At 44.0% G+C, this 27923-nt stretch overlaps 1 protein-coding gene across 1 annotated transcript in view; it reads right to left on the reverse strand.

The window, feature by feature from the left end:
• The window catches only part of ENTHD1 (ENTH domain containing 1), a 43679-nt gene that overhangs the window by 9603 nt on the left and 6153 nt on the right, over positions 1-27923 (reverse strand). The window contains exons 3-5 of the mRNA XM_069967947.1: positions 25647-25793; positions 17709-17815; positions 7382-7496 (exon numbers count right to left, since the gene is read on the reverse strand). Coding sequence (XP_069824048.1) covers positions 7382-7496; positions 17709-17815; positions 25647-25793 — 369 coding nt within the window. The remainder of the gene's footprint in view (positions 1-7381; positions 7497-17708; positions 17816-25646; positions 25794-27923) is intronic.

Consider the following 27923-nt stretch of genomic DNA (forward strand, 5'->3'; position numbering starts at 1 on the left):
TATATTTGGTTCCCAAAAGGCAAGGCAAGGTTTTAAAGCACTGCCGAAACTGTTGGCACTATACAAATAAGTATTATTATTATTATTATTATTATTATTATTATTGTTGTTGTTGTTGTTGTTGTTGTTGTTATTATTATTATTCTAAAATATTGGAGGGGTGGGTTACACATGGGAGACACAAAGCCTAAAACTACAGGTGCACCAAGCAACTGTAACGTATTGCAGTACTGGTAATACTGGTAATATTTCTATCACAAGCACATAGTATTATTCGGGTGCATTTTGTTACAGGAAGCAAATTACATTCTTACAGTTAAGTGACTTGTTTTAGTTTTCTATGATCAAGGACAAAACAATTAACTTTGGTCTTAGGCGGAATTGTATGAAAATAAAGACAGCCTATACACATATAATGTCAGTACTTATTTGCTTATTTATTGTGTTTTGAACAGTATTTGCATAATACAGAATAATATAATTCCCGCAGAGCTACAGGCTTATTATCCGTATGAGAGTTAATGCTCCGAACAATGGGCCATTTTGCCAATAGCTGAGTTGTGCTGGCGTTCGGATAGCAACACATCACGTTTATCACCACATCGTAAGCGCCTTCAGACTGCTCCTTATTTACCCCGTCAGGTAATTGATAGAAATAGGTGTCTGTGATTATAATTCTTATCTATATAGCAATGTGCGACCAATAGTGGGAGTGGTAAGTATCACATATAAAATAACACAACACTGACGTTGAAGATGGCCAACTACACAGACGTTGTTTATGACCCCCAAAACTCTTATTCTTCAGTATAGTTCTAGTAGATCTGGAATTCAATGTGTAAACCAGGAAGATCTGCAGTGCATGAAATTGTGTGAGGACGCAGAATAATGTTCAAACAACGTATATTTTCGTAAAACCACGGCCGTTGTACAACGACTGTGATTATTACAAAAATATATTATTCCTTGCCATCTATGGGATCCCGGACGGTGTGTATGCATATAGTATACGCTCAGGCCAGGACCCCTAGTGGCGCCGCAAACAACTGACATGTCAGTTTTCTGCGGCCGCTATTCAGTGAATAGCGGCCACAGAAAACCCTGTCAGTTCACACTATGGAGCAAGCGGATCCCGCCGCACGCTCCATTGTGTGCTGTGCGGATGCGCCCGCATCAGAACTAAGCGGTGCTAAAGATCATCCGGACAGTACTTAGGGCCGGATTAAAGCAAGGGCACCCGGGACACGTGCCCCGGGGCCCCCCCCCACGTAGGGACCACCACCAGCCCGAACCCGGAAGCAGGGTTCTGAATTCAGGCTGGTGCATCTATGGCAGGGAAACTCCATCCTGTGCCACTCTGCCTCACAGTATTTGCTCATTACTATTCCTTAGTTATATTATGGAATGACCTTGCATAGCTTTATCAATCAAACTCTCAAAAATCTGCAAGGATTTTGCTGGCCCTTCTCTGTGATTTCTCAGCATAACACTTTAAAAAGAAGGTTAATTTCGGGTCTAACATCCATTGGACGTAAAGTTATGGCCTACTAGACTTCATCCTCCATAATAATTAGTATGGAGAATGAGCTAAAGAATCGGAGCTCTTCTTTATTTAGCTCCTAATGGCCACCTCTGCTGATACTTGGAGCGGTGAAATGTGATTTATAGCCGCAGTTAGAGTTCACTATTTAATTTCTTCATAGCTAATAAAGAACCCGACTCCTTTAGCTAGTGACTCCCCTGGCTAATATTCCTTAGAAGAGAACAAAGCCATAACAGTAACTATCCCTTAAAGGCTAATAGGACATTTTGCAACTTTAGGTAAATTATTATTCTTAGGAATTTGGTGACTTTTAAATTCTTTAACAGGAACTTGTCAACATTTGCAGAATGCCTGATCCACGAGTCATCAGGACAATCCCTGGAAGCTTCCTCCCGCCCCACCATCCTAGAATAATAGATCTTCTTTAGGCATAGGCCATAAATCAAGGCTGGCAGATGACATCTTCCAAACATCTGGACTGAGTAAGTGTTATTTCATTATATCGCTGCATGATCACCAGAGTTAGGGTCCGTTTACACACACAGATTATCTGACAGGTTTTGCAACCAAAGCCAGGAATGGACTATAAACAGGGAACAGGTCATAAAGGAAAGACTGAGATTTCTCTTTTTTTCAAATCCATTTCTGGTTTTGGCTGCAAAAATCTGGCAGACACTTATGCTAAGTTTACACGAGGCGATTATTGGCCCGATCGTACGATTAACGATTTAGAAGTAACGATTTTTTTTTTTATATAATGATCAGCGTTTAGACGGTATGATATATCTTATGGAAAAATCTTCTGCGATCGTTTTGCGATTGCGCCCGCAGCCCGGCCGACCCGCAGACGGCCCCCCCCCCCTGCTCGCAGCCCGGCCCCACGGTCAACCACAGCCCCCTGTGCCGTTCCAATGGCCCCCCCCCCCCTGTCGCTCCGAACGCCCCCCCCCCCCCGCAATGCAAGGCAGCACTGATTGGCTGAAGGGAGACGGGAATTTGAAACGGCCCCTCTTCAGCCAATCAGTGCTGCCTAGCATTGATTGGCTGAAGAGGGGAGCCAGGAATTTCAAACGGCTCCTCTTCAGCCAATCAGTGCTCCTCTTCAGCACTGATTGGCTGAAGAGAAGCCGTTTGAAATTCCCGGCTCCCCTCTTCAGCCAAACGGCTTCTCTTCAGCCAATCAGTGCTGAAGAGGAGCACTGATTGGCTGAAGAGGAGCCGTTTGAAATTCCTGGCTCCCCTCTTCAGCCAATTAGTGCACTGAAGAGGGGAGCCGGGGATGTGGAAGACCTGCTACTCGGAGCAGGTTAAGTATAGTCGCGGCGGGGGAGATCAGAGCGGCGGCGGCGGGGTTGGCGATGGGAGCGGCGGCGGGGGGGCGATCGGAGCGGGGGTGGCGATCGGAGCGGCGGCGGCGAGGGTGGTGATCAGAGCGGCGGCGGGGTAGGCGATCAAGCCGGAGCAGGGGGCTGTGGATGAGAGGGGGGCGGGGAGGCGGGCGGGGCTGCGGGCGGCCGGCCGGACTATCGCGCGACGACTGTTTACACGGAACGATCGGCGAATTTTTTGCGAACGGCGAACGGTGATTTAAGAACCTGATAAAAGATCAAAATGAACGATTTCTCGCTCTTCGTTCGATCGTTCGCTGCGTTTACACGTACGATTATCGTTCGAATTCGATCGTTATCGTGCAAATTCGCACGATAATCGTTCCGTGTAAACCCAGCATTAGAGTAGTGGCTCTGGATGCGCACACACATATTGTTTAAAATTACTACTACTTGGAGAGAACGGGTCCATCTCCAGATTGCATCCATTAGCAGCTACAGTCCGCCAAATAACTAGCCCCGTATCTGCAATACTATCACCAGTATAGATTTGTAATTTAATTCTATTTAGAAATTGTAAGCCTTCCAGTACTTATCAGCTCCTGTATGTCCTGCAGAAAGTGGTGTACTCTCCAGTCTGCTTGACAGGAACTGTCCTTAGAAGAGAAAAAAGCCAGAAGAGGTTAGAAGAGGAAAGTAGAAGAGGTTTTCTATGGAGAGTGCTCCTGTTCTGAACAGTTCCACGGGCAGAGGTGGCAGCAAAGAGCACTGTTTTAGATTGTAAAGAATACACCACGTCCTTCAGGACATACAGCAGCTGATAAGTACTGGAAAACTGGAGATTTTTTAAATAAATGTAAATCACAAACCCCTTCCCGCATCAAAACATAAATGTATGCTCTGATGCGGGGGGGGGGGGGGCTTCAGAGAGGGGTTGTGCAGACATTGCAGCTGCATTTAAATGTCCTGTGTGCCCCTATCCCTGGTGTCTAGTGGGGGGATCTCCCCCCCCCCCCTCCCGCGCGATGCGATTGCAGAAGGGAGATCCCTTCTCTTTACCAGGCCGGGGCTCAGCATTGCATTAATGCTGATCCCGGCCTGGCAGTTTGTAGATCTGGGCTGCAGCAGCCCAGAGTAATACAGCACTGATCTAATCGATCAGTGCTGTATTAAGTATACTGCAGTGATCTCTATCTCTCTATGTCAATGGGCTCCGTATGGTGTGGCAGCTCCGCTCTCATCACTGAAGTAAGGTTGAGCTGCAATACCAAATTCAGCCTGTGAACTAGAGAGGAGCTGTTACTGTAAGAAAGCACTCAACCAATATATTGCTTGAAAATGGTTTAGACTACAAGCCTTGGAAGTTTCATTTCTAATGTCCTCAGCCGCAGTGTATGGCATGTGGGCCTGAGAATACAGAGCAAGGCTGCACCTGGATTGTTCATCTCAGAATATGAGCTCATTTGTTCAGTTTGTGGTGAACCACAGGTACAGGATGGCACATGCAGGAAACACAAGTAATCTAGGTGACATTCTCACATATCTCTTTAATTACAGTATACCATAGCTTCAAATGTAAGTCTAGTGGGAATATAGCAATAAAAGGTTTCGTTGGTGAACGGCTTATTCTACCTTTACTATCCAACATAATATAATACATCATAGTATAAAAAGTACTTAGTGCAAACCGCCATGATGTTATGTCACAGTGACGGTGCAGGTCACTGGTACCATCACGGTTACTGGCTCTACTATAAATATAACTATAACCCCACCTCAATAGTGGCAGCTGCTCCCTCTGTAAGCCCATCAGCACCCAAGTGTCAAGATTACAGGATGTCAGTGGGGTTGGCATGGCGGCGGGTTGGTTAGTAGAGTTTACTGAACAAGCACTTGCGATAACACAGTGGGAAGTCCAGGTATAGCTTTTAAAGGGAACTCCGTTTTTTTTTTCTTTTTCCCCTTTAAAATCAACTGGTGTCAGAAAGTTATACAGATTTTTAATTTACTTCTGTTTGAAAATCACAATCCTTCCAGTACTTATCAGCCGCTGTATATCCTGCAGGAATTGGTATACTATTTCTAGTGTCAGACAGTTCTCTCTGCTGCCACCTCTGTCCATGTCAGGAACCGTCCAGAGCAGTATTAAACACCTATTGAAAACCTCTCCTGCTTTGGACAGTTGTGGCAACAGAGAGCGACGTATCAGACTGGAAAGAATACCCCAATTCTTGCAGAACATACAGCAGCTGCTAACTACTGGAAGGATTGCAATTTTTAAGTAGTAATAAGTTACAAACCTACAAAACTTTCTATCACCAGTTGATTTTAAAGAAAAAAAAATCTTGGAGTTCCAGGTACAGTATATTCAGGTATAGCTTGCAGTGAATCACAAGCTTTTCACATGGTAAGCACGTGTCACTAAAACCACACCTCCATTTCTTGTTGCTGGGATTACCGGTAACATCGCCGGGCTATTGGTGATCACATGGATCACCATGGAACAGGATTTTAACCGCACACATAATCATAAATGTAGGAACGCGGCATAACCTTTGCATTTCAGTGATCATTACAGACTCATGTCTGGCTGATGTCATGGGCGACAGACACTGGACATCCTACTTTTTAATTGTCATATCCCAGGATAGGGGGTGCCTGTATATGTACATATGCTTGGTTTCCTGCATTTAAATTTTGAGCTCACATATAGCAGCCATGGATGAGGACACAAAATGTCAAAAACGCGTCGGATGGTGCATCCTCTTTAACATTTTTATTCAAGAAGCTAGAGATGGTATTTGACAATCCGACAGGATTCCTTACATGCTTCTACCTATATTTCCCAGGTGTGAGGTCCTGGTGTTTTGGGTTTTTTTTTTTTTTTACAAATTTTTGGCTTTAAACTTTGTATGTCTTAACCTATGTTATGTTTTAACCTGTCTGTAGGTTAACTAATAAATGCACATTTTTGTTGGAGGATTGTGTGACTACTTATGGTGTTTTTTTTGTTTTTTTTTGCATCTATGGTGATAAGACCCCTTTAAGGCTATTTTCACACAAAGATTTTCAACGGGCGTTGTTTTATACTATGATGGCCACTTTCGGATTGTTTTAAAACAATGACCATTGTTTTCATAATTCAATGATTTGCATTGAAGTTTATGGAAACAACGGCTGTTGGTTCACACAATATCTTACCTTGTTCACAAACAGTACTTTGCATTGGACTTTTTATCACAAAACACACCCAAAAAGACCAGCAGTCAATAACAAACTAAAATTATGTTCCTACAGCCGTCGGCCATAGGAACATGCTAAACCACGGCCACGACCAAGAGTATATGTGGAATAAAGCAAGTTTGTAATATACAATCATTTGTTTGTTTGTTTGTTTATCATGCTGTAAAACAAAGCTATACTTACCAGAAATCCAGGACCAGTCTCGTGAAGGCAGATTTATAGTCTTGTGCTGGTTGAAAAAGTCCTGCCAGTACAGAGTGTCACGGCTCAATGTGTCCATTGTAAAGACTGGAGTCGTGGATCCACTGTACCACCGCTAGCGATGGTGTAAGCCGCACCAGGGAGCAAGGTCTTCACCAGTGCCCACCGCAAGACGGGATGGATTTGCTACAGCAGGCAACCCTTAGGTCACTAACCCTAGGCTGGCTTGCTAGCAGCAGTGGGTGTAGCTGGAGACTGGTAGGCAGGCAGGAACACAGCAGGACTCACAGCTTGAACCAAAATAGCAGTCACAGGCAGGAACCACAGAAACCAGGAAGGACAGAAATTACGGGCAGGAATCCTGGGCAGGAATTACAGAGAGTTGGGACCACACACTATGGAAGCATGCAGAGGCTCCAACAGAGAGGTCAGGGCAGGGCTGGAATGTATAGAGAGGAATCAGGGATGCACTGTCCCTTTAAATCTGAGACACCTGTTGCATGCACACTCTAGGAGGCAGGCTGTGCGCGCTGGACCGAAACACGGAGCCAGGGGAGACACAAGCTGGGGCTGGTAAGGCGCCCTAAGAGGACTGAAGAGATGGCAGAACCGACAAGGAGAGCAGAAGCGGCGGGACACGGACCACCATGGCCATGACATCCATCAGTCACATGACTGCCTTCTCAACAAGCGCACATATGACCTGGGAAACACTGGACTTCCTGTGTTTAGAATCTTTAGGGAAAAAAAGAGTCAGAACTCAGGAAGTGCTGTATTTTCAATGATAACTTTAAATAAATAATATTAATGAATGTAAATTGCATTCTATCACATCTGCTGTTGATTTAGGTTTTGAAAGTTATAACGACAGTCACACTTTAAAGTGGAGCAACATTTTATCTTAAAATGTTATCTTGATAAAATGGGCGAGCAGCAGTACCCCACCGTTTACCCACGCTGCTCGTGAAAAATGTCACTATGTAAATGGTAACAATCTAATATTAATGCTATGTTATAGAGTCTGCATATTTAAATAAAATCTAATTACCACTGCGGATTATCATACCTGCCTTCAGAGGATCCGGAGGGGACACCACTACATCTAAGGGAACAGGTGCTGCCTGTTGATCTTCAGAGCTTATGTGTAATAATTGGGCCTTATCTTCACAAATCATTAAATCCTACAAAGTGAAAAAGTAAGTACAGCTGTAAAATCAAGCAATTATATCCGCAAAATACAGTACAAACACTGCTGATGGCACAAAGAGACTAAATCCACTCTCAATTTATTTCCTTGCACCTCTGTTTTCCATTTTAACTCTTTAATGGCAAAGAGAGAGAGAGAGCAAGATGTGAGAGACATCTGAGAAATATGGAGTATGTGAAGGCCACATCATGGTAAAGCGGGGAGAGGGAACCTATGACCCTCTAGCTGGTGCAAAACTACAATTCCCAGCATGCCTGGGCAGCTTTGGTAATGATGCTCCAGTGACACAGGAGACCTGTACCAGAAATGACTGTGTTGTGCCCGGGTTAGGTCTAACATGTGCCCGGTGGCCCTCTGTCCAATGGAGGCAACTAGAGGTATTTTACTTCTTCCAGCCTGCTGCTAGAGAGCCTATCACAGAGATTATGTTAGCCTATGTTCAGACCATGTTTTCCCAGTATATTTGCTGTATACAGTATGTTGACAATTAGAGATGAGCGCAACTTGACCGTGCTTGAGTGTGATTGTTCGGCATTTGAATACCGATGACTGAAAAAGCTGGATGCAGCCCTAGGGTGTCCAGGAAAACATGGACACACCCATAGGCTTATGTGCTAATCTCTACTGACAACCCACCAAAAAGGTACTGTGGTGTACTGGCAGTGGCCCCATTGAGTTTGATTGACTGAACATAGTCAACTAGTGAATATATTTAGTCCACTTCCAGAACATATATGTTTATTTAACTCAATTGACTACACGCTTTAGAGTCCCGACAAATGAACCTATACATACAGGAACAGCTTGAATTAGACTGAATTATCTGATTACATTTGGTCCAGGTAACTCAATGGGCCAAAATATACGTCAAAATACTGTATACTGTATACCCCAAATTACTGACAAATTATTAGGACAGGTCAGGGTACACACAGGTGACACTGTCCCACGCCCACTGTTCCTGCCTACAAGGGCCGACCTTTGGGATGTGCAACCTGTATGTGCAACCTGCATCACTCCCGGCCAGCTGGCAGAAGACAGATAGCACACCTAACTTAGAAATAGAAATCGGTCAGCCAAAGCGCCCCACACCCCTTTTCCCCCGCCATCCGGCCACCCTCCTTCCATAGTGGTTTGTTCAGGGTGCTCCGACAGACAGACAGCACATCTAACTTAGAAGTTTCTATATAAATTAGGTGTGCTGTCTGTCTGTTGGAGCACCCCTGGGCACCCTCTGGTTTGTATCCTTATGTTCACCTGCATGGTGCCGTAGCATGTCACCTGGCACCCGGACTGCACGTTACCTTCCTGACCAGCTGGATGTGCGCCACGGATTGCTACCATGCGGCGCCTCTTGTGTTCACCTGTGCTCTGGTAATAACTCCTGGTGGGAGGGGGGGTAGTTGTTTCTGTGTCGGGGGGGGGGGGGTACTTTTTGTGTGGCTGGGGGGGGGGGTCAGGTAGTTGTTTGTATGGTTTGGGGGTCGGTTAGCTAGTTGTATGGTTGGGGGGGTCGGGTGGTGGGTGTTGAATGTCGTCTAAAGGGGTGGGAAGCTTTAGGATTTGTAGGAGCTGTATGTCACCTTTAGGGGGTCGTTCGCAGTAGTGACGAACGCAATAGTAACGACAAGACGACCGCAAGAACGATCATAAGTAACGATTATCCTTCCATGTAAATGGGTGAACGATTTCGGGCCTTTCGCAATAGCGGTCGTTTGGATCGTTTATCGTTAACAATTATGCGAACTATAATCGTCCCGTGGAATAGGGCCCTAAGGCAGGAGGATAGGGCTATCAATCACCCACAAGGCAAGGAGTGGGTGCTGGTAGAAATCACTCCAGATTATGCATGGCCATTAACCAGAATTCAATCAACTAGTCCAAGGCAGAATCAACCCATGTTCACATTAGAAATATGCAGAATCCCGTCCCCGTAATGACGGACGCTACCCAGGTGCGTATCGGAGAGGAGCAGCATGGCGGCTGCTTACACGAATATAAAACAGACTCGGCATTATCTTCATTATTTCAACAACCAATCCATAATCCAATTGAAGGCAATCTTCTCTTTTATGGTACTTACGTCCTATATGTCATCGCTTATTTATTGTCATATCATAACAAATTATGGCTTCTATGGGAATTTCCTCTACCGCTGACAAAATGGCATTACCATTTATTTAGCTGGTTGTTATTTTGTATTCAACAAATATCTCCCGGTGTCCTAAATCCATTATTTTAGATTGTAGTCATTTTATTCTATGATGCACTCCTGTCCCCTTTTCCCATTTCACTAAATCACAACAGACCTGACTTGCTAAAGTGTCAACTGTATTGTAATTCCTAATAAATGTATTTTTCAAGACAAAGAACAATAGAAATGAAGTTTTGGACGGTGGGTATCTATGAAAGGATTTCGAACTTGATGGATTTTACAATTTAGTTTTACAAAATACGTGTGATCAGGGCCGTCAGCCGTCCGTAAAGTCACAAACAGCCTGTAAACATAGAGGAATTTTTGGCTATTGGCCATAATAGATATATGATGCATCTGTGACTATTCTGGAGCTGGAGGAGCCTGTACAGGTTAATGGGATGGACGGCTATTAATATCATTTTACAGCTCACAGTAAATGATGCTAATGTGTTTCTATTAGTATTATGAGCTTCAGGCATATATTACTTCGATCTTTTATGATTCACTCTTGGGTTTCCAATTTCTCCATAAAAATATTGACCTAGATTAACTGCAACAGGATTCTGGCACAATCCTACATGACCATTTACTATGAGATTTAGGTACTGTTTTAGCACTTTTCCACTGTGTCTGAAAAAGGGGAGTGGTCTCAGTGAAATGGGTGTGGTTTCAGTAAAAGGGGTTTGGCTTAAGATGCAGAACCTTGGTGCAAAATCCTGGTGCAGTTTAGACCATGAATTTTAATATAATTGATACAATGCTGGGGCAGTAGAAAAAAAGGAGAAAAGAAATACACTTACCTACCCTGGTCGCACTGCAGCTCTCTTTTGCATCTTCTTCTGGTCCCGTGTTGCTGCTGTTTTTGGCCTGTTTCTAAGGTGGGACCTGCCTTCTTAGCCAGTTACTAATCTCAGCCAATGATTGGGCAGGTCTTGCTCCAAGGCCTTATGTTGGAAGCGGTAGACAAAAACAGTGGAGGAGCAACCACTGAGCACTATGTTGACTACTATTGTCCTAGCAATTACAAATCAATTTGGTCTTCTCCAGGGTGTCAGAGACAGCTCAGCACCCAAACATCTCCTTCTAGATTGCTTGAGTGGCAGCTTCTAGGCTGGGCCGCCATATAACAGTAAATAACTTCCATTATTTCAATACAACAGCCGTTGTTTTAAAATAACAGCAAATATTTGCCATTAAATGGCGGCCATCCACTCAATTTCAACATTGTGTGAACAGAGCCTTTCTGTGTTTTTTATCCACTCCTGGTTTTGGTTGCAATATGAGGACCACAATACTGACTGAAATATACGTAGTGTGAACCCAGCCTAGACCTGCACCATATATTTTGTATATGTACAGCAGGTGGTTGTAGGTTGTAACATATAACAGGTTGTATAGCAATTGTTGTTTATTCCATTTTTATGATCAGACCTCTAGACAGGAGTGTCGGCTGTGTCACTCTTAGGTCTGGCTTAGGGCAAAACAAGGGGGGCAAAGTACCCTTAAAATACTATTTAAACCTAATAGCACCCCTCACATAAATATTTTGTACAGGGAATCACTAGGTCATGTCCCAGGAGTAAGCTACTACCAGTTTGCAGACAGTATTTCCAAATTGTTACCATAATAATACAAGGTCAGGGCTGCCATAATCTGGGAACAATTTGAGGCAAATCCAAAATAACAGTTGAAATCTGCAAAGTAACCTTTTAGCAAATATTTGATATAGCTACAGCGCCCCCGCAGGAGAAATGAGGCATTACACACAATATAAGATCAAATTAAAAGTAAATTTAATTGTATTAAAATGTAATGCACGTCAAGGACCTAATTAAAAACATTTATAATTTGTCTTACACATAAGGATTTAGAGGACTAGAGATCCTTGTTTACTTTATGTATGCTTATTTGCCCCTGTAGGTAGGGGCCTATCTAGCTACTCTCAGTCCTTGATATAGTCAATGAGCTGCACCACTGCCTTTTTTTGTATATAGAAGATAATATATATAAAATATGTATAGATGTGTATAGAAAATAATAAAATTATATATTTACCTGTCCACAATCCCGAGTGTCCTTCTGGCTCTTCCCTGTTCACCACAGCCACTGATGAAGCTTCTGAAGCCGTCTCTGCAGTGACCGGCCGCTCAGCCAATCACTGGCCACAGCACTGTTCCGTCTTGGCCAGTGATTGACTGAGCGGTCTGTCACTTCAGAGATGTGTCAGAATTGCAAGCTGCGGCTGCAGGGAACGCGGTGAAGGACATAGGGGAGTGCAGAAAGGTAAGTATAGTTTTATTATTTTCTTTATTAGCAGTGATGACTAAAGATGTCCGTGCTGCACGATCATTAAGCCATGTAATAGGCTTGGTAAGCGAGCGCCAAACTAGCAGCGCCGATCTTGCTTACACTGTGCATGGGGCCATGTAATACCTCTTATCTTAAATGGCTCAACTCTTTGAGGAGCCCCAACCCCCGCGGCTCTTATTATTTAAAAGATTTGTATTTTACACCACTCGACCCCATTAAAGTACCCAGACAGAAGAAAGCATTAGTAAAAGTGTCGATGTCCACCTTAAATCATTAATGATTATACCCACATAAAACAAACATTTTTTTATATTCGACTGGTTAACCTGTGCAAGGAATAAGAGTCATATTTTTAGGATTCAGTGAAATATTTATTCTTGGAACAGAGGGTATGTTAAAAGAACGTAAATGAAGGTCTGATCTCCCCTTTACAATGAGCCACCATTGTTGCTATAGAAACATGCAATTTGCTTTACTAAGTTATCTTAGAAAGTGAACAGGGAAGAGACTGCTTTTGCTTTTTTATTTTATTGACTTCACATTTCACTTGCCCTAGAAATCTCTCATGGTATACCGCCAAACTATGCCTCTAACCGTCTGTAGATAAGATTCTGGAAGAACATCTTTCCTTTGACTAATGTTTGTATGAAGGGTGACCTGCCTTCAGAAAAGTTACATATGGTTCTTCATTTATCGGCTTTCTGCTTAGTAAGCATGCATAGCTTATATTTTTAACTCTGCTAGTTATCACATCAGAATTTCTGACTTTGAAAAGAAGAAAGCTAAAGGCTATCAAGGGATAAGATATTGAAAGTGAATAATATAACAAAAATATACCTTAATACATACAAAAATAATATATATTATCTATGTATTGTTTATTGATGATGGTCACTTCCAATTTAGTTCACATGCCTCCTAAGCACACAGCAGGACAGGTCGTCATGACGGGCACAGACGTCGGGGAGCCTCCCTATTCTTTCTGCCACATTTAGGATGTCACTCTTCATTATATTGGGATAAATGCTGGGCACCTCCTACATATAACCTAATAGTACATGTTAGGCTATGTTCACACTACGGCAACCATCATGTTGCCATCGGCAACAACGTCCGTACTTTGTACGGGTGAACACGCCGCATGTTCTTCTATGGGACCCCGGACGGAGCATATACACATCGTATACGCTCCGGCAGGGATACCTGGCGGCGCCGCAAAGAACTGATATGTCAGTTTTCTGCGGCTGCAATTTGGTGAATTGCGGCCGTACAAACCCTGTCAGTTCACACAATGAAGCGAGCGGCTCCGCCCGCTTGCTTCATTGTGTGCTATGAGGAGTTCTGATGCGGGCGGCCGGTCTCTTACGCCGTGTGAACATAGCCTCACTCTGTATGCTTCAAACTGTATTGTGCATCTGTGCCTTCTACATTATGCAGGAGAGGAGCAAACACACAGGCAAATGACAGAAGTAATATGAAATTGTGGCTATACTCACTTGTGTGTGTAATACTCCATTCCTGTATTATGGCAGAAGCACAGACACAGCTAAACTAAAGGAAGATGAGGTGCAGGTGTGGTGCACTACTGTGAGGCTCGACCGGTCACTTGCCAGATGGTATAGTGATGCCACTACTGTGGTGTTTAGTTGGAGTATAGCTCAGCCAGATGGTAGGTTGTCATGACACCAGTACTGGTTAGGCACACAGGTATGGAGGCACACCTGCTTTTAGTTTAGGGAGGCTGGCTATACCTTTTTCCCTGTGGTCGGTGACCTGCCGGGTTGTGAGAGGGTCCCTTGGGCGCTTATCACGGTGGTCCGGAGTGGAGTTGTGACCCACCCGGACTATCGGTACCGCCACCCACAGAAAGGGGAGATGACCCAAGGAAGATGCAATTACTCTGTCGGTGTTAGAGTAATAATCACTGAGTCCTGTTACCATAAATAAACACATCTTTACTTTAGGAATACTAAATACAGTAGTAGACAATAGATGTCTAACTTGATAATATACTTTGGACCTGAATGACAAGACTTGTGCTGAGAGTTTGAGAGGCAGTATAGCCGTGCTGGCTTGGTTGCGTGCTGAGAAGTAGAGTCAGTACAGAGGAGTGGAGAGGAGGATGTCACAGGAGTCCCAACTCAAGTAGTAATGTGCTCTGCCGGAACTTTAGAAGAAGAAGTAGTAGAATACTGAAAGGAAACCTGTCACCCCCCGTGTCGGGGTGACAGGCTCCCGACCCCCCGTTAGATCCCCCTATACATACCTCATCGCGCCGGGTCCCGCTTCCTGAGCCGGTCGGGTGACTGAGATTTCAGCGCCCGAAGCACGGCGCGCGCGCTCACAGGAGAGTCCAATGCCCATAGAGAATGACGGAACATCGGACTCCCCATTCATTCTCTATGAGCATCTGACTCTCCTGTGAGTGCGCGCGCCAGGCGCGATGAGGTATGTATAGGGGGATCTAACGGGGGGTCGGGAGCCTGTCACCCCCGCACAGGGGGTGACAAGTCCTCTTGAAGACTTGAAAATAGAAGTTAACTTGTGCCTGTGTTTTGACCTTTGTTGCAATACCACCTTTTGCCCTACAGTGTACGGTGACCCATCCTTCTAGGGTGACACAAGCCCCAGACCCTTTTACCTGGGTTGAGCAGAGTGGCCAAGTTTACCTGGTTACACCCGTGCTGCGAGATAGAATATGTAGGTTTGAAGCAACTTTGCTCTATCCGGATCAGTTCCTCTTGTTTCAGGATACTGTCCTGCACCTTTAGACTTGTTCTCGGCGTGGGCTGGGATGATCTCTGACTTTGTCCTCTCTGTGAGTGTTTAACACTGCATAGTGAGTAGAAGTGCTGCTTTTAAGAAAAGAGCGTCTGTGTTTCCCATGTGCGTCTGTCCACTACCTCACTCCAGACTAGACTAAGCTGGACTGTCCTCCAACAGGGGACCTGGCATAAGCCAGGGCCCAACTTGACTGCTGTGTCCTCTCTGTACAGGAACCAGACTAAGACTGACTAAGTGTGTGACTACACTTCCTCTCCCCAAGTGACTTCCTACAGGGTATGTAATACCTGCTGTGCGTGGTGAAGAAGAGAGCGCAAAAGAAGAAGGAGAATAGAGATAGGTGGAGAAGATGAAAGAGCTCTTATTGGTGCACAAATCACAAACAATAACCCCTTGAATACCACAGCTGTGCAATACTTAGACATAACATATACATACTAGCGACATCTAGTGGCAAAACTAAGGTACAACTTCATTATCACTTTAACTTAGAGTACAGGCTTTTGCGAGGGGTGTATAAACCAGCAACACCTGTGGTGGGACACCACACAGGCTGTTATGGCAAACCAAAAAAGAAGGTGGAAGGATTCCACCAAAAAACAAATGCAGGACCAGATGTAAGGAAATATATGGTTTATCTTTTATTCACATACATGTAGAAATTTTTTTATACAAAACACTTTAAAAGCAGTATAGGAGCTGATACACCAACAGATCCCCAAGGGAATTGGTGGTAGTAGATATAAAAGCACAATAGATATCCACAATACAAAGTGTATGAGGTATATAGTGTTGTTAATCTACATAGGCAAAGCACTGGGCATTGGGCATATATCTAAACCATGTTGTATATGAAGTGATATGTAAAGCAAATACAGATATAAAACCAATATCCTTATCCATATATACTACCCGTAGAAATTGTCCTTAGTGCAATGACCACCATACCACTCACCCGACGAGCGTTTCGCGTATTAGCTTTATCGAGGGTGATGATAAAGCTCGATACGCGAAACGCGCGTCGGGTGAGTGGTATGGTGGTCATTGCACTAAGGACAATTTCTACGGGTAGTATATATGGATAAGGATATTGGTTTTATATCTGTATTTGCTTTACATATCACTTCATATACAACATGGTTTAGATATATGCCCAATGCCCAGTGCTTTGCCTATGTAGATTAACAACTCTATATACCTCATACACTTTGTATTGTGGATATCTATTGTGATTTTATATCTACTACCACCAATTCCCTTGGGGATCTGTTGATGTATCAGCTCCTATACTGCTTTTAAAGTGTTTTGTATAAAAAAAATTTCTACATGTATGTGAATAAAAGATAAACCATATATTTCCTTACATCTGGTCCTGCATTTGTTTTTTGGTGGAATCCTTACACCTTCTTTTTTGGTTTGGTATATAGGGTTTGCAGGAGGACCTTTTTATACATTTGGATCACTTATAATTATATACAGGCTGTTATGGTTAATGTTTGTTTCTGACAGCCTGCACCTCATACTTCTTAACCCTGTCAAAGCTCTAGAGTATGTGTGACCACAACCGGGACCCAGCATAGGACTGCAGCCAGTCCATAGGCATTTTCTCACTTCAGACATTACACTCAAGAAAACAGTCAGTGTCACAAGCGCTGCAGCTGTAGCAAAGTGTAACAGAATGAGCATGGATAACAGCCAGTGGCATACATTAGCGGATTATAATAGGTTCTTTTCGGGCGGTAGCCCGGGGCCCTAAGCTCCTGGGGGGCCCATGGCCACCCAAACAGACATACTTTCAGTGGTGTATTGTCTCCGGGCTACAGTTTTGCCATGATTTGCAAAAAATCGCTGCTTTTTTACTGCAATTTTTCAAATCAGGGCGTCATGACATAATCTATCCTGTACTCTTAGCACCATGCTAGTGTTACCATAGTTACAGTGGGGTTGAGGGGGCCAAAGCTTGGTGAACAGCCCGGGGCCTATGGTAAAGTTAATCCGCCCCTGGTGGCATAGCTACCATGGAGGTAGGCTACAAGGCCCCAGGCCCCCCTGCGAAACGTGATCTGCCTCCATGGTGGGTAGCGATGGCTCAGAACACTCATTGGCTGGGCTTCCTGCTCTGACAGTCCCTCTTGTGGCCGGAGGCAGCATTGCACCTCCATCCACAAGAGCCCCCCCAAAGCTTCAGCTGTCCAGGCACGATGATGGGAATTGTAGTTGTTCCAAAATGTTATACTATAGTATGTGCCCTTACTTATTTTCTCTATTTCCTCTTCAGATTTAATTTTTGGGAGCAGCCTACACTACAGAAAAGGTGAGAGGGGACAGGGGAAGGGCATATGCATCATTTTATCAGCAGATCCATTGTGGCCCTTTCTCCAAGAACAGGAGGGTGATCAAATGACATATCCATTAGCTTTGTAAGAGTTAATAACTCAGGAGCACAAGCTGCTAGGAGTACACTGTACGCAGCTATTGCACATAAGTATTCCAGATGACAGTCGGTGAATGCGCTCATTAACTGCTATGTAATATTTTCAGGTTTTTTTTCCTCTGCCGCTTTCACATGCAATCCATTTATTAGTTTATTCTAATTTTAAATCAAATCCACATTCAGGGTTGTGACTTTTTTTCTTGCTCGGGGATTTATATTGTAATGTAATGTAAGCAATAATTCACACAGTCACATAGGTTACAATTACTGTTTGCACAAAAAAAATCTTCAATCATGAGTCTGGCCGGATAAACCGCATTGTCAGCTCGTGTTTTAGCTGTTCATATAGTATTGAGAAACACTGAACTTCTAAAATCAGTTGAAATAAGATTCGGTGTTCATCACATTACTTGTTACTTGTTCCATCGGATTTCTGCGATAATCAGGAGGCTTTGATTTACCTGAACAGGTTGGATGGTGCTGAATTTCTCCGGAGTACATGAGGATGGATCCATACTTGTTACTTTAATGTGTTGCTCATGTTGCTTCTCTATAACCGTTCCAATAGCTGAGAACACATGCAAAGTAGATTATTAAACTGGTTATAGTTAAAGAGGCAGTCCCATAAATGGTAAAAAAATGGCAGGCAGGCAGGGTGGGTGGGTGAGAAAAAAAAGCAAATAAGTGAACTCACCCGTCCCGTGCCTCCGTAGCGTCACTACAAATTCCCATTCATCAATGACGGCTATTATCTTGGGTACGTCACGTCCCCGGCTCCTTGCACAGCAATGTCACGGCTTGGCTGAACGATTGCCCACTCAGCCAGTCAGTGACTGGGCGGTATTCTGCCCCAGTAACTGATTGGCTGGGTAGGAAGTCACTCAGCGCAGGTGATGTGAACGAGTCCTGGGAGCGGCACTACAGAGGCTCAGGGATGGGCCACTTGTTTGTTATCTTCTCAACCACCCCCACATGCCTGCTGTTTTTACAGTCCTTGGGACATCTCCTTTATTATTAATATTTTGGAACATGTTTAACATAATATAGATCAGAAATGGGGAACCTTTGGCCCTCCAGCTGTTGCAAAACTACAAGTCTCATCATGACTTTGGCTGTCCAGGCATGATGGGACGTGTAGTTTTGCAACAGCGGGAAGGCCAAACACTCCCTATCCCTGATATAGGTGATAAATAGAAAACGTGACCCAACTTTTAGTTACCTCTGGTCTGTTTGTGGTTGCCGGGCGTGGTTGAGAAGCCGAGAACAGACAAAGTGGGCGAGTTACACTATAAGTCTAACTTCCATTGACTTTAATGGTAGTTTCCCAATCACTGTTTGCCTAACTCTCAGAGCACTCGCCGGTTTCGGCTGTTTTCAGCTTCCCTACCACCTCCAGCAACCACCAACAGGAACAGATCGAAAAGGTACTAGGGAGTCCTTGATTTGAAGTTAGATGTAGACCCCAAGGATAGGACCCACATCTAGGTTTATTACATATATCCTGGGATTAGACCTGGGATCTATATTTATATTTACTGACTACTATATCTACTTTATCTACCCCACCCCCATCACTATTTGGGTACAGATAAATAAGGTTGTATAACTCATCAACTTCAACGGTTCCCATATTCCCAACCACCTCTGGCAGCCGCAAAGAGGTCAGAGGGGGGCCAAGGAACCCTTTATCTAAACATAGATGTGGGCGGGTCCCAGAGGTGGATATGTCATAAGTGTCCCACATAGTTATACCTCTTTAACTTAACATTTAAGACGAGGTACCTTTAAAAAGTTAGTATGCTACATTTGTGTAATGATTGGCTAATGATTCGTCGTTCTGTATTCTGGTGGTGCCTTAGACAATAAATGGAGTTGCAATGCACGTTCGCGAACACAGCTTCAGAGAGGGTCCAAGACCCATTTTTGAGATCAAGGATGGTCCCAGCAGTTGGACCCTCCAGTGATCATATACGTATCCTATGGATAGGGTTAATGCTTGGACAACACCTTTTAATTTCCAAAAGAACTTGCTACATGGTCAGTAACAAAACTTTGATCAAATCATTGTCAAGATCATCAAGATCATCAACATCAGGCCACAAAAATCTTACCCTTCTAGCAATACTTTATAAAAAAGAGTTTAGCTTTTTTTGCACTGGTTTAATGTTAAAAAAAAAAAAGGATGTGAGTCTATATAGTACACATTGTGGTGGAACAAAGTATGGTCACATAAACAACATAATCCACCATATTGTGACATAGATAATAACGTTCCTACTGATAGAATAAACAAGAGCCTGCCATTAGAGTTATGTTCTTTCTTTTCTAAGTACTGATTGTATTTGTTCACATACTACTGTGTTCATTTAATATTACCTTGAAAACTTCACTGTGATTGCTCAATTTGCTACTATAGGATGTACTATTGTGAATCCAAGTATTCAACATTTGCTGGCAGGAAAACAAGAGTCTCGGGATGAAGACATGTCTGTACGCTAGAAAAGTCTTTTATTTGTATATTGTAGCACACATTACCTAAATATAGACATTTTAAGGTCCAAATTGTATCAAAACTGGAAATATTGGTATTCATTTGTCAAAGTGGTAGTAGGTAAAATTTTACTTTTCCCCAGACAACCTCTTTAAAGGAGTATTCCCCTCAAACATAACTTTTCAGATGTTGCTGCCTATATTGAGACTAACAATTCCTTCCATGCTTGTTATTATCTATTCAGTCTCCTTCTTCCAGTTCTGAGCTGCTGCTTTCTGCTGAAGACACAAAAATCTATGTGTAAGCCTTTCTCTCTGTCTCCCCTCCCTTCTGAGAAAGCTGATACCAGTCCCTGGCACTCTTTATCTGTAACTTTGTAGCTTATTTGTAATGTTGATAGGGTTAATCAGAGGTCAAGTGGCTGATGAACTTACTGTGATTGATCCTCCCAACACTAAAAAGTAGCTACAAAATTGCAGATAAAGCCTGCCAGGGACAGCCATAAGGGAAGGGAGGAAGGAGGAGAGGAAGACAGAGAGAAATGCTCACACACAGTTTTTTGTGTCTTCGGGTAAATTCACACGGGCGGATCCGCTGCGAGTTTCCCGCAAAAAATCGCATCTAAACCGCAATGACCAAACAGGCGCACATTTGGTCATTGCGGATTAGATGCAATTTTCTTGGTGGGAAACTCGCAGCAGATTCGCCCGTGTGAATTTACCCTTCAGCAGAAAGCAGCAGCTGGAAACTGGAAGAAGGAGACTGAATAGATAATAACAAGTATGGAAGGAATTGTTAGTCTTACCTTGGGCAGCAACATATGAAAAGTTGTTTGAGGGGAATACCCCTGTAAGGTTAAAGAATGAGAAGATCCCTTTAATTTCACCACCCACTCTACCCAAAACAAAAAAATGCCTTTTTAAAGGATCTTCTTGAGGTAAGGAATGATGCACAAACGCACTATTCTTCATATACTTCATTTTCACAATATACTACTGTATACCGGCCACATGGAGACAAAAAGGACAATTCGTCTTCGTCAAATACTGACCACCTACAGATACATTTAGCATGTACTTCAGGAGATTCAGGGAAGAAGTTGAATTGAAAATGTGAATTGCATCTAACATTATTGCAGGCATTTTTCTGTTTGACCTTTTTCTGCTCCAAATAATGTCCTCCTGTCTTCATCTTCATCTGTCAATGTAATGACATCACTTCTGCTTTACTGCAGTCCATGGTTAAAGCGACTCTGTATCTACAATCTGCCCCCACAAAACCACTTGTACCTTCGGATAGCTGCTTTTAATCCAAGATCTGTTCTGGGGTCCGCTCGGCAGGTGATGCAGTTATTGTTCTAAAAACAATTTTTAGGCCACATTCAGGCCGCACTACCGTATTTGTATCCGTAGTGCTCAGTGCTTCACGGAGCACTACGTTCACACATCATTACATCAGCGATCTGTGCCTCAAAAAAACGGTCCGCATTACAACATGTCCGGGTTTTTTTGCGGCACGGATCGCAGCCCCCTATACACGTATGGACGTGTGAACGGGGCCATAGGATAACATTGGTTTCATGTTCTGTCCGCAATTGCGTGCCCGCAATTGCGGACAGAACAACGTATGTGTGAATTAGCCCTTAGGGTAGCTTCACACACACCGTATCGCTGCGGATTTTATCTAAATAACTGAACACAGCATCAAATCTGCACCATCAAATCTGCTGCGGATCTACTGCAGATCCGGTGTGTGAAGGCAAAATTGGCGTTGCTTAGAGTGTCTGTGCCCTGCCTTTTTGTCCCTCCTCCCCATCTCTTCTTCATTAGGAATGCCACTGGAGAGGATGTCTGCTATTCATTACTTGTCTGAACACTGCACCTGTGCTGGATAGTTAAGGCACATGTACAGTGTTCAGACAAGTGATGAATAGGAGAAATCCTGCCTGGGGCATTCCTAATGATGAAGAGGGATGAAGATGCCAAGTGGAGGGATGAAGAGTCGCTTTAAAGAAAGACTTTTTTTACTGCCTGTCAGTAAGGTGGTACCGTTAGACTCACATGGGTTTATACTTCTTTTATGGCATGATCTTCCCTTTAAGTTGCTATTGCAGTCCCAGTTATCACCCATGTGACTGCCTTTCTGACTTTCCTCAACCTACAGCTACTGTAGGGTGGAGTGGAAATCACCTTTCCTATGCATCTGTAAAAGACACTTAATATAAGATACACATAACGTTGATTTCCAATCCACACAGAAGTAGCTGTGGGACGCAAAGAGTCACTTGGGCGTCCAGTGGGACTGGAATGGCATCCTAACCAGAAGATAAAACTGCACTGTGAGGCAAGCATCAGTCCAGGTGAGTAAGCACACCACCACAAAAATAATAATAAGTAGATAAATCTATATTGTTAAGTGGGGGTCAGGAGATGACTGAAGCCTTCTGGTCCCCAGCGCTCATTTCCTGCATTTCCACATCTTGGAAGTAAACCGGGATGGGAAGGGGCAGGTGTATATCTTTATCATCACGTGTGGGCTAAATCCCACCTGCTCACCATGTCCAATAGCTACATGTAAGTGAGAGCTGGTGAGCAGAAGATGGCACAACCCCTTTAAGCAGTCATAAACTCCTCTGCAGTGTTATGTAGAGGTGATATTCCATCTGAGAAAATTCACTGTGCAGAGATCTACCAAAGCTGTGGCCGATTCTGCTGCCCATCAATGCATGCTAGCCGAATTCCCGAGATGTCTCTCCTGCGGTTCTGGCTCGAGTCCCAGAAGTACAGTGGTTTATTGACAGTGGTTTTGTGCCTTATTTGGTGGTATAGTCCCTGGGGTTTTGTGGTTCGGAGTCTAGTGGTTGGTTCTGCGGAGCAGTGTTAGTGTCAGCTGGTTTGATTCCCTAAAAAAGGAAGAAATGATGAGACCAGGACCCAAAGTGACCACATAATTGTACAAATCCTATGCCTTGAAAAATTGAAAGTGAAAAGTGGTGAATAAAAGAAATTATTGCTTCAATTCACATGCGCTATTCTAACAAATGTATCTCCACATTATCATAAGAGAGACTGGTAGGGCAGTTATGACTTCTTGCTTTGTCAGTCAGAGTACCGCAGCATTTGCCTGAGTGTTCATCACAAAGTGCCAGGTGCAAATCTGGGCCTGCGAGCCTCTTACTGCTCAGGCCCCGTAGCAATGGCATGGTCTAACTTTATGGAAGCTACAGTACACTGTACACCACTTCCCAATGGTTTTTCACCTCCATATCTGATTTTCACTGGTAGATTTCATGCTCAGAAGTTCAATACAACCAAGAAAATCATCAACCTATCCTACTTGTCAAACTCCATTTGTCTGCCTCCATTATTTGTCAACTTGCTATTTAAGGCTTGGTCGCAGTAATGTAGAACATTTTTCTGTTAACTTGCTTGATTGCCAGTCTAAACTGTTACCAACAAGAATTCAGAGCTCAGAAAAGTAGTTGTACCGTAACTTCCTCTATGCACTTGTAGAGAGGTAGCAAAGTAAGCCAGCTACATGTACCCACAGACACTGCAGCCACATACAGAAATATATAAATATGAGTAACACATGACTGGGGCTGAGCTGCAATGTCAGATGCTACCTATGGACCAGCATGGTTGTATCTGAAACTTGTACTGATTTATCCCCTTATCATACCCAATCAAACCCCCCCGAATCTCAAGTCCATCCAGTGTTTACAAAATGAGCTGTGAGAGATCAGATTACTTGGGGAAAAGTGAACGCCCTACACAAGCAGATGGTAAGGAGCAAGCGAGCGCCGACCTGTCAGATCAGCGATCACTTGCTTCTCGTTCCCTGCTCGCTGCCAATGATATTACACACGCCGACAGCAAGCAAGTAAGTGCAGGAGTGGGCGCGAGAAGCAGCTCCCCATACAATCTTTAGATCGTACGGGGGGGAGCCCATAAGTGATAGTGGCGGTCTGCTGCTCCTATGCCACAGAGCGACGGCCAGCAGACCGCCATTATTGTTCACAAATTTTTCAACATGTTGAAAGACAAGGATCAGCCGACACTGTGCATGTCAGCTGATCGTTGCCTTTTAACAGTAGCTATTACACAAGCAATTATCGTTCACAATGGCGTATAATCGGCGGAATACGGCCTATAATAGCTTGGTGTAATAGGGTCTTGTGGAGTGAGATGGGATGGGGTGTGAGTAGAGGGAAGCCAGAAGTAAGAGGCAACTTACTCCAATCTTGATTCACAGTCTATACTGTTTACTACTGCTCTGTAACGTCCTTATTTCTGCTGCTTTTATATATTGAGACATAGAGGTGCAGAGGCTTGGCTTTACCCGATAGATTAATGATACATGGCAATTGAATATGAAGCTTGCAGAGCAGAAATCTAATATATAAGTTATAATGGCCAGCAATAGCGCTACTCCTCACACACACATAACAGCTTATCCTGAAATGTTACCTAAAACAGCAGCTACGCTTTAAGTAGTGTACGGCATAAAGTTGATTACCTAATACACTAATCAGTGAAAACCTATCATCTGTCCCATTATTTTTGATTGCAAATATATACTTAGGCAAAGACGCTGCTCACTTAATTGTGTTTGCCGCTTTCCCTTTAGATTACAAATAAGTATTTAGTTTTAAATTGGAGAAGAAGTCACACAGGACTATGAACAGTGTCGGAAATACTTTCTATTCGGCAATAACAAGATTGGGTAAAAGCAAGACTCATAGTTACACAGCAAAAGTTAACAGAGCTAGATGCCTTGACTCTTTTTATTGTGTATTGGCCATGTTGGGTTATTCCAATTCAGCTCCCACTCAAATCAATGAAAGCTGAAGAACTGCAGTAGCCCAGAATGGCCACTACCCCATGTATGGCGCTCCTCTGCTTCCAGCTCTGTTCACTTTGTTTTGCAAGAACTGCAGCTCCCCTTAAAATCATAACAAGGAGACACAACCTGAGTTGGGGGAGAAGAACCAAATAACCTCCATTAGATTTAGGTGGAAAACCACCTTCACGCAGACATTTTTGGGGATGCGATGACCTTCCCAAAATACACCCTTAGGCTATGTTCACACTACGTATATTTGAGGCTGTATATTTGAGGCTATATAGCAACCAAAACAAGGAGTGGATTGAAAACACAGAAATGCTCTGTTCACATAATGTTGTAATTAAGTGGATGGCCGCCATTTAATGGCAAATATGTGCTGTTATTTTAAAACAACGGCCATTGTATTGAAATAATGGAAGTTATTTACCGTTATATGGCGGCCATCCACTCAATTACAACATTATGTGAACAGATCATTTCTGTGTTTTTAATCCACTCCTGGTTTTGGTTGCTATGAGGACCTGACATGAGGACCAAATACAGCCTCAAATATACATAGTGTGAACCCAGCCTCATGCAGTATCAGCCAGAGACTTTCCATGCAGACAGGAATATGGACTGTGTGGGCAAGCAAGATAATTGTTACAATATATAGATCATGACTAGAGAGAAGTGCAACTCAAGCATGCTCAGGTCCGTCCGAACCCGAGTGTGCGGTATTTGAATACCAATGGTTTAAGATGTGGTTGCATCCATGTTTTCCAGTACTCCCTATGGCTGCCTACAACTTCTGTAACCAACACTAATCAAATACCTCGGACGGACCTAATCTTACTCGAGTTGCGCTCATTTCTAATCATGACTTTATTTTGTAATTCAAAATTTAAACTATTATGTGAAATCTATAATTTTTTTAATCTTTCTTACACAAAATGTCGCCTTTGTGCATTTGTATAACTCCAACAAGCAACTTTCTCAGTTCACAGTGGAATTGTTTCTGCATAGTCAAAGTCAGATTCTCTATTTCAAGCACTATAACACATTAGGATAATAATATCACCTGTAGGTCGTAGCTTGTAGATGCTATGGATCCTAGGAAAGAACATTTGCCTTTGTATGCGCTGGGCTTTTTCACGCTCTAATTTCAGGCTACGTCCATCTTTAAGCAGATCAATAATATTTCTGGACTTTTGACGCACATAAAATCCTGTAGAGAAAAAAATATTTTTGTTGCTTTGTTTATCGTATTTTCCAAGAACCAGTAAGAGTCATGTTCATCTACTACCAGCTCTAATGACAGTTTTATTAGTTTAGTCTTGGCTTTCTTTTTGGCTAAACACAGGATAGGCTTGTCAATAGAACTTAACCCCTTCAGGACCAGGCTAATTTTCGTTTTAGCGTTTTAGTTTTTTCCTCCTTGTGCTTAAGGGTGCGTTAACACCTACCGGATCCGCAGCGGATTTCCATGCTACGAGTTTACTGCGAAATCAGCTGCGGATCCTGTACTGTGAAGCTCAATGGGTCCCATACACGCAGCGGATCCGCTGCCTGCATGGGACCCGGCCCCTTTAATCCCTGCGCCACCGCCGGCCACCCGAAGCTTACAGCCCTGGCCCCCTTAAACCCCCGCACCGCCCGCACGCCCGATCGCCACCCTGCCAGCCCCATGCCCGATCGCTGCCCTGGCGCCCCCCCCACCCCCCCCCCGCACGCCCAATCACCGCCCCGGCCCCCCGGCATGCCCAATCGCAGCCCCGGCCCCGAGCATACGTCACCTGCTCGGCAATGGCAGTGTGATGCTCCCGGCTCCCCTGCTGCTGATGGGCAGCGAGGGGAACCAGGAGCATCACACAGCCACGGCCCAAGCAGGTGATGTATGCTTGGGGCCGGGGCTGTGGGGCTGTGATCGGGCGTGCTGGGGGGCCTGGGCTGCGATCGGGCATGCGGGGGGGGGGGGGGGGTGTCGGCGATTGGGCGTGCGGGGGGGGGGGCGGCGATCGGGCGTGCGGGGAGGCCGGGGCAGCGATCGGGCATGCGGGGGGGGCGGGGCGGCGATCGGCTGTGCGGGCAGTGCGGGGGTTTAAGGGGCCGGGGCTGTAAGCTGCGGGCGGCCGGCGGCGGCACAGGGGTTAAAGGGGCCGGGCAGCGTGTATGGGACCCATTGAGCTTCACAGTACAGGATCCGCAGCTGATTTCGCTGCAAACTCGCAGCATGAAAATCCGCTGCGGATCCCGTAGGTGTGAACGCACCCTAAAAGGCCATAGCAGTTGCATTTTTACACCTACAGACCCACATGAGCCCTTATTTTTTGCGTCACTAACTGTACTTTGCAATGACATGCTGAATTTTTGCATAAAATTTGCTGCGAAACCAGAAAAATTATGTGCACGGTGAAATTTAAAAAAATAAAAAAAAAAATCTTTTTTTTTTTGGGGGGGGGGGCGGCTACATTTTTACACCGTGTGTCCTATGGAAAAACTTACATATGTTCCTCAAGTCATTACTATTAAAACGATACACAACATGTATAACTTTCATTGTATCAGATGGCTTGTAAAAAATTTAAACCATTGTTAACAAATATACAGTATGTTCCTTAAAATCGCTCCATTCCCATACTTATAGCGCTTTTATCCTTTGGTCTATGGGGCTGTGTCAGCTGTCATTTTTTGCCTCATGATGTGTTCTTTCTATCAGTGCCTTGATTGCGCATATGCGACTTTTTGATTGCTTTTTATTACAATTTTTCTGGATTTGATGCGACCAAAAATGCGCAATTTTGCACTTTGGGATTTTTTGGGCGCTTACGCCGTTTAACGTGTGAGATCAGGAATGTGATTAATTAATAGTTCGGGCCATTACACACGTGGCGATAGCAAACATGTTTATTTATTTATTTATTTTTATTAATGACATGGGAAAAGGGGGGTGATTCAAACTTTTATTAGGGGAGGGGGCTTTTTAGTAATAACAACACTATTTTTTTTACTACACATATACTAGAAGCCTCCCTGAGGTTAGGGGGACTTCTAGGGTTAGGGGGACTTCTAGTGTAAGCACACTGACCTCTCATTAACATCTATGCTGTATAGATATACAGCATAGATCAATGAGATCAGTGTTCTATTGCTTTTGGCTGCTGCAGCCAAAAGCAATAGAATGCCAAACTGGGATCAGCGCCATTACGGCGCAGACCCCGGCTGGCACCAGACATGGAGATCGCTCCTCCATGACAACTTCACGGGGGAGCGATCTCCCCACTAGACACAAGGGAAAAGCTGCAATGAAGTTTCACATGCAGCTGTCAACTTTGACAGCTGCATCTGAAGACTTAAT

The sequence above is a fragment of the Dendropsophus ebraccatus genome, chromosome 4 (genome assembly GCF_027789765.1).
Source record: "Dendropsophus ebraccatus isolate aDenEbr1 chromosome 4, aDenEbr1.pat, whole genome shotgun sequence".
Classification (NCBI taxonomy): Eukaryota; Metazoa; Chordata; class Amphibia; order Anura; family Hylidae; genus Dendropsophus; species Dendropsophus ebraccatus.